The following is a 7,839-nucleotide window of genomic DNA, read 5'->3' as shown; positions in this document are numbered from 1 at the left end:
TCAGGAAACATATCTTCTTTAAACGGCTGCACAAGGAAATACTTCCCAGACCAGGAAAATAAAGTTGGCAATGTTGAATGCCTGTCGTTAAATCCTGGGGGATCCAGCCTACCCTTTGATGCCATGGCTCATTGAAGCCATACACACAGGCAGCCTGGACAGTGGGTCAGGAGCTTTCAACTACAGGCTGAGCAATTGCAGGATGGTGGTAGATGTGCATTGGCGGTTTAAGGGGCGCTTTCGATCATTACTTACTCGCTCAGACCTCAGCCAAAAGAATGTCCATTGCTATTGCTGCTTGCTGTGTGCTCCACAATCTCTGTGAGAGGAAGGGGGAGACCTTTCTGGTGGGGTGGGAGGCTGAGGCAAATCACCTGGCCGCTCACTACGAGCAGCAGACACAGGGCGATTAGAAGAGCACACCAGGAGGCGGTGCGCATCAGAGAGCCTGAAAAGTAGTTTCAGCGCGGGCCAGGGTATGGTGTGACTGCAGTGCTTGTTCCCTCTGATGACACTCGCCGCCTCTCTTGACTCCCTGTAAGCAACCACCCTCCCCTTTACTTACAGCTTGCTGAAGGACTTTTAAAAGCAACCCACCCACCCCCTTTGATTACATCTAGCTGAAGGAAATAAAGTCAGTATATTTGAAAAATCATTTATTCAGTATAAAAGTCATTTGTTATGCTTAAAAAATCATGAGTTCTTTTTAAAAATCATTCCTGTAAGAAAACCACCCTCCCCCGTTTGGATGTATCTTTGATTAGTAAAGTAATTATATAAAGAGGCACTGAGTTATCTAGGTATCCCTGCATGGTGTGCTTTTGGAGGAGGATCGGAGAGGTAAGGAAAGCCCATGAAGCACATTTCAGCCTTAATGTCAGCCTTTGGTTGGGCTGTCCATGGGGTGGAGTGTTCTGGTGAGAAAGCCTTCCCCATGCATTCTAACACGTCTGGGTGAGGGAGATATGGAACTTGGGAGCTTCGAGGTGGTTTAAACATGGGCTGCAGTGGCACCTGTACCCCGCTGCTGTTCCTGACCATCCACCATGCGTCTGAGGATCTCAGTGTGTTTCACACAGCAGCTCCAGTGTTCCATCACGCCAACGCAGATCTTCCTGCCTACACCTCTGATCTTCCTGCCAGTCTTCCTTGCGCCACCTCTCTTCTACCTGCCGGTCTTCTTCCGCCACCTCTGTTCTTCCTGCCGCCACTCTCTCTCGAGCGTCTCTCCTGTCCTCCCGGTCACTGTATCTTTCTTGTTTGCTACCACTTCTCCAATCATTTATGATGAGCTCTGTTACTGTGGCTTACTTCCATGATTTCTGAAAACATTTCATCTCGAGTTCTCTTTCTCCTCCGCCTTTTGGCTAGCCTTCCAGATGGGGCAGGAGTACAGAACAGTGCGCAGCTGTATGGGGGAGGTAAGAGAGTACAGAGAAGTATGTAAAAGATACATTTTACAGAACAATGATTGACAGTGAACCAACTATGCACCTTACATAGCAACATGTGATTTCACTACAAGGTCGAATTTTGCATCTTTTAATACTGAGAGCCTCTGTCCCTGGGGTCAGAGCACACTGCAGACGCAGGTTCCCGTCCTGTAATCATAATTCAGCTTCCATGCAGCCATGGTAAGTCCAGCTCCTCACTCCTCCCTCCTAAGCATCCTCCTCCACCCCCTCACAGCGCGTGGCTTGTTAGCTGGGAAGAGTCCCTGCTCGCCAAACAGACAGAGAAGCCCAGCACAAGCCTTCCTATGCTCTGTGAAGCAATGATTCCAAATACGTCATGCATGCCTGGAGGGGAAAATTTTGTTCAATGGGGGACGGATAAGGCTGCCTTGCCCTGAAATCTACTGAAAAGGCTTTTGATTTCCTCAATATCATTCATGGAGATTCTTGGAGGATTTCACTCCATCCCAACATGTAACGAACTTTTCCTGTAACTGTACTGGCTAAGAAGAATGACAACGCATGCTTCCAAATTTATAATTAAAAAACGCTTGTTTGTAACCATGATTGATAGAAACATTCACTCACCAGAGGTCCCTTCCATGGCCACCTGTCTGGGATAGTGGCTTGGTTGGGCTGGGAGGGTAAATCAGGGCTCAAAAACAGCTCCTGGCTGCTGTTGTAATTAAGAGCTGTGTGCTATCTGCAATCTCTTCCTCCTGCTCATCTCGTCATCTGCCCCCTCTGCAGATCCTCAGCATGGTTGATATTGCAACACTGACCTCTGAATCACGGCACGGATGGGGTACTTGTTGCCAAGCCCCCTAAAATTGCATGCAGCTCTGCATAGAACCTGCATGTTTTCAGACCTGCTCCAGACCTTCCGTTTGCCTCTCTTGTTTTCTGGTATGCCTGCCTCAGTTCTTTGACTTTATTCCTACATTGCAACGAGTCCCTCCTGTGCCCTTTTTCAAATCATAGACTTTGAAATTCTTTCAAATTTTCTCATTTCGGTTTGACGAACGGAGTTCTGTAAGCACTGAATCCTCACCCCAGATAGCAATGAGACCACTAGCTCTTTTGTGGTCCATGCTGGAGCTCTTTTTCTATTCTCAGGAGACTGCATTTTAAATGTGCTGCTGAGCTGTACGTGGTCACCTGTGCTGCTCAGAGCCCCACGCTGGCCAAACAGGAAACTGAATCAAAACTCCGCGGGGCTTTTCCTGTTTACCTGGCCAGTGCATCGAGTTTTGATGCTGTCCAGAGCCGTCAGTGGTGCTCTCTGAGGTACCTCCTGGAGGCCAGTAACCTTCGATTTCCGTCCACAACTACACTAATTCTGAATGAATTAGTAACATCGATTTTAGGGTTACTCCTGTGGTTTTGAAGGAGTACTAAAATCGATTTAAATAGCCCTTTAATTCAAATTAAAGGGCGTTGTAGTGTGGACGGGTGCACCATTAATTCGAATTAACGCTGTTAAATTTGAATTTAAGGCGCAGTGTAGACGGGGTCTAAGTTTCTCTATGAGTTTTCCTTTTCTTGTCTCTCTCCACAACAACAGTCTTAAGTCCTGCCCAACATAGTTTGGGGTACATAGACCCCACCACAGTATGGAACAAACTACAGCCCGTTTAGGTTCTTCCTAGTGATAACAGCAACCCAATGTTAGCCCTATGCTGCTTTAGAAAACATATATATGTGAGCAATATTGGCTGGAGCTCCACAGGAAACAGACAGCAAAGCATACAATTTCAAACAATGGTTAGGAAATAAAAGGTGTGGCATGAGAGTCAGCACAGAAACTAGAATGAACCACAAGGCTTTCCAAATACATGAAGTATCCTTCATTCATATTTAGAAACCAAAACAGGCAAAGCCCATTCCTATTTCTTACTACCTATGAATGTGCCCAGACAAAAACACACTGCTTTTTATAAATATTTAAATACAATAAAGTGGCCACCTTTCAACATGAAGGCAATAAAAGAAAAGGCTGGAAATCCTCTATAAACATTTTCAAATGGTTTGAGGGGGAGAAAGCATAGCAAAAAAATATTGTTTTGTTTTGTTTACAATTAAGCTTTATTAGATCCCAGCAACACACAGAGAAAGTTAGTGAAGCCTTTCTGTTCTGCCAAACAAGTCTCTTAATTTTAGAGAGATTGTTTCATAACAGTTAGAACAATGGAGAAGGGATCAGGTCTCCTAAATTCCATTTCCAGCACTGCTACTACAATTCTACATTAATTAATACAAGTTCTTTGACCTCTGAGTCTCAGCTCTCCTGATGGAGACAATACTGACCTATCTCACAGGAGTGTTGAGGACTCACTCATCAGCATTCAAAAAGACTCTGAGATCCTTGGACAGTCAGTGCTACATAACTAAGACTGCAACTTTGTAAAGCTGATATTGTTCTATAATGATACCCATTACTAATTAAACCCATTACATTTCTATATACACCAAAGAAATCAAGCACACATACCTGGAACCTGCTTAGATTCTTTCATTTCCTTTATATCCTTAATGTAGAGTCTTGCAAATGCAGAAAAGACAGGATTCAGCCCCCATAACAGGGAAGGCATCTCTGCTTCATACTTTGCAGGGTGGGACTGCATTCAGAAACCAAGTGACCAATTCCCATGAACAAGGACAAGCTATGGATTGCTGATGATCTTTATCTACACAGGTAAAAAGATGCTATTACATACAGACCTCGGAAATTGATAGAGTGTTTCTGGAAACTAGCACAAAACATGGTAAAATATCTGCTGTACTAGCTTACTTGAAGTGAGTGACCAGTAGTAGCAGCAATAGCATTCTGCCATCAACTCCTTGAAATTAAACACAAATTAAAGGGATTTCCCTACAGACCTACAGTGACAGAAAGATGTCTAAAATATATTTCACTAATAGAGTTGGAGCATCACATGCCTTCTTTTTTACTTTTCTATTTCTCTTTTTGTTTATGGTTTTTTTCCTCTTCCCCTTCACCCCACAAAAAAGGATCTTCCCATATTCGTCTACTTAAATATTTTACTGAAACATTGAAAGCAGCCACCTCTTCCCCATTTTGTGCCACACAACCTTCAATACTTTATACTGGTTACCTCCCCTTCCCTTTCATTCTGATTACTGTCTTGTTCTCGTCTCTCACCACCATCATGACTAATTTAGACATCCCACTAGGCAGATAATTTCAGAAAACAGGTGTTCTGCCCAAAAATACCTGCCCAGGGACACCCAGCGGGAATTTTGAGCCCTGACATGCATTTTTGTTAACTTCCCCTTTGCTGGCATTCAACTTGTTCCTGTAAAGTACTCCAGGTTGCCCCAGATTATGAAAAGAACTGTAGAAAACAGTTCTATTTGTCCCCTTTAGCTGGGGAAGAACAAAAGAGGAATTCCACTCTCCTTCAACCTCCCCAATTTTAAATGCAACAGTCATTCATGCTGGTATAGAGGTAAAGATGTTTTTATTGCTTAAGTTCCTCAGTGCAGCCACTCCGTTTTGTCTACGCAAAATTAATACCAGTTCGCTGTGCCTGGATTTATTTTCGTTTCCTCCTCCCACAGGCAACTCTACTTTCTTCCATGCTGACCCTTACATATGGAAGGCCCTTCCAAAACCTACCCAACCACTCTCTCGTCATCAAATCCTTCCACAAAGTTAATGTCTCCCATGAAACCTACAAAGGTGTGAATTACATCAGGGGTCTCAACCTTTTTCTTTCTTAACGCCCACCCCAACATTATACAAAAACTCCACAGCCCACCTGTGCCACAATTGTTTTTCTGCATATAAAGCCAGGGCCAGCATTAGGGTGTAGCAAACAGGGCAATTGCTCCCAGCCCCATGCTATAGGAGGTCTCATGATGCTAAGCTGATTCAGTCCCAGGTGGCAGGGCTCGGGCCCCGGGCTTCAGCCCCCATGGTGGGCTTTTGGTTTTCTGCCCTGGGCCCCAGCGAGTCACGCTGGCTCTGCTTGAAGAACCTCCTGAAACCTGCTCACAGCCCCTAGGAAGCCCCAGACCCAGGGTTGAGAACCACTGAATTACATGATGTTTAGATCAAACCCTGCCAAGCAGCATACATGAACTAATTCAGTCACTGTATGATCTTATTAATTTAACTCTGGCCCACCTCACCCCTCCCTGTTCCTCTTTGGAGCTGTGCTCACCATTGCTCATTATGCCTGTATGAACTCTAGATTGTAACCTTTACAAAGCAAGGTCGTGGGGTTTTGTAGGGCATCTAGCACGCCAGTAGACATGGCAAAATTATTACTATCACAGGTCAAGGCAAGAGATAAGAACAGCAGTCAGAGTTCAAATGCCAGAGCTCAGGATCAAAACAGAATCGGAGCAAGGAATTGGACCCAAAGGACAGACTTGGAGTCAGAGAAGCCAGGAGCAGGGTTGGATCAGAGGCAGGAGCGAGGCTGGGACAGGACTGGAACAAGGCAAGGTGCAGGGCAGGGTCTAGGCTGGAGCAGGACCAAAGCAGGGCTTGGAGTGAGGCAGAGAATTCATAGGTCTGTGCATCGAGCCAGCCAGAAAGCTACTGCCTGGCTTAAGATCTGGCCTGATAGACTAACCTGCCTGGTTCACTGAGGAAGCTACCAGGCAGCCTAGCTGACTCCTTAGGCTGTCAGGAGTCTGACCAGGTACAGCCGCAGGGCCTTATTCCTGACACCAGATTAGAGTGAAGGGAAGCAGTTCCACTTGACCCTTCTTCCTTCTGGGTGGGAGAGGGTTAAGATATCATGCCTGTCTCATGATTCTATGATATAAACTATTCAATTTTAGGGGCACTTCTTCCCTGGAAAGTAACATGACACAAGCAGATGGTTTTGGTTCCCTAGGGAAGTTTTTCTTTTTGTAGAAATCAATATCTCCCAAACAAAAGTCATAAGGTATATTCCACACATTGAATGCCAGCATCTGCAACAATTTTACAATAGAAGACGTTTCTCTGAGCCAAGCCCAAGATGACACTTCTAGACCTAAAAGCAACAAGGAAGGAGTTAGGCAACAAGCAGGTCTGACTACATGTTACTGCATAAATTCACATGTGCTGGGGATGGAGCAGAAGAAGAAAGTCACTACTGGCACACGTGAATCCCTGGGATAACTAATGAAGGACTTTTCATCAGTAGCCCTGGAAATAAGGAAGTATTTAGGACTTCAATAGCAATTATTGTATTTTAAGGATGGCCAAACATACCCAAAAGGTGTATAGGCTGGACTGGCACTTTCCTGAAATCCAGGCCCCGTACACAGTTTGCATGAAGTAAAGCAGCTGCCCTCAACTTTTCCTTCTCCCCCATCCAGCAGAGAAAAGGGTCCAGCATGCATTGCTCTATTTTGAGCAGTTTACCCTGTCATGGCCTACTTTGACAATTCTTTGGTCCCCTAGAGATCTAAAGGAGAACAAAAGTATACAGGGACTCATGATGCTATACATCTCCACTGCTGCTGTGACTTCCATTCATCTAGTATTGTGGACCTCCACAACAGTTCTGTATTGAATTATCCCTGACATTCCTTATAAGAACATTGGGAACATACCACCATCTGGGCTTTTAAGAAAGGCCTCCCTTCTTCTCTCCTACTCCAAGAGAGGGATGGAAAAGAAACTTTTCAATGCACCTACTGGGCAATATTTTTCATTACTTCATGTACATCTATAATGTCATTCACAAAATGTGCTTCCGGCTAGGAGAAGAAAAAAAGAGAGTTAAAACAAATGCTGTCTGCCCTACCCATAGGAAACTTGACCCTAGCTCCAGGTACCCTACCAATAGGAACCCTAACCCTATGGCAGAGACCTCTACCCATAGGATCCCCTAACACCTAGCTAAAATACATGGTCTTCTTATGTCTGTTTGAAAATTGACACCAGAAGTTTTGACATCCATGGCAGAGTATCCCAGGGATTTATTAATTAGTACGTCACCTGGGGAGAAAGTGGAACTTTCCATTATTCCAGTAGTGGCTTTAAACGCCTAATTGGTACTGGTTAATTGGTATCTGGAAGGAAGATAGTGGTTACGCTGTATATTGAAGGTTTAGGGACATAGCAGGTTCCCTGGAGACGTGCAGATGTTTGTGCCATTATCGATCACAATGCTAACAGACAATTCTGAGTAGATGCTACGCACACTTAATACTTTAAGTACCAAAATGCTGTGAAAATTTTTAGCAATGCAAACACTACAGAGCCCCATCAAAAGGTCAGCCCCACCTGGACTTCATTTCATACACATGGTGTATACCTTGGGGCAGTGGTCATCAGACTGTAAGGTGTGTCCCTATAGGGGAGTGTAGAGTAATGTTTGGAGTGAGGGGGCAGTGGGGTCCAGGCCAACTCCCACAG

General features: G+C 44.8%; 1 protein-coding gene across 4 annotated transcripts in view; it reads right to left on the bottom strand.

The window, feature by feature from the left end:
- The window catches only part of STN1 (STN1 subunit of CST complex), a 70,490-nt gene extending 65,026 nt beyond the window's left edge, over positions 1-5,464 (bottom strand). The window contains exons 1-2 of one of the 4 annotated variants that reach the window (XM_075072888.1): positions 5,237-5,464; positions 3,946-4,141 (exon numbers count right to left, since the gene is read on the bottom strand). In XM_075072888.1, coding sequence (XP_074928989.1) covers positions 3,946-4,078 — 133 coding nt within the window. In that variant the 5' untranslated portion in view covers positions 4,079-4,141; positions 5,237-5,464. The remainder of the gene's footprint in view (positions 1-3,945; positions 4,142-5,236) is intronic. The other 3 variants (XM_075072889.1, XM_075072887.1, XM_075072886.1) reach the window with 3 other exon arrangements.
- Positions 5,465-7,839: the final 2,375 nt, after the last annotated feature.

The sequence above is a fragment of the Chelonoidis abingdonii genome, chromosome 16 (genome assembly GCF_003597395.2).
Source record: "Chelonoidis abingdonii isolate Lonesome George chromosome 16, CheloAbing_2.0, whole genome shotgun sequence".
Classification (NCBI taxonomy): Eukaryota; Metazoa; Chordata; order Testudines; family Testudinidae; genus Chelonoidis; species Chelonoidis abingdonii.
The sequence above is the reverse complement of the archived record's forward strand: the minus strand, read 5'-3'. Positions and strand labels throughout refer to the sequence as shown.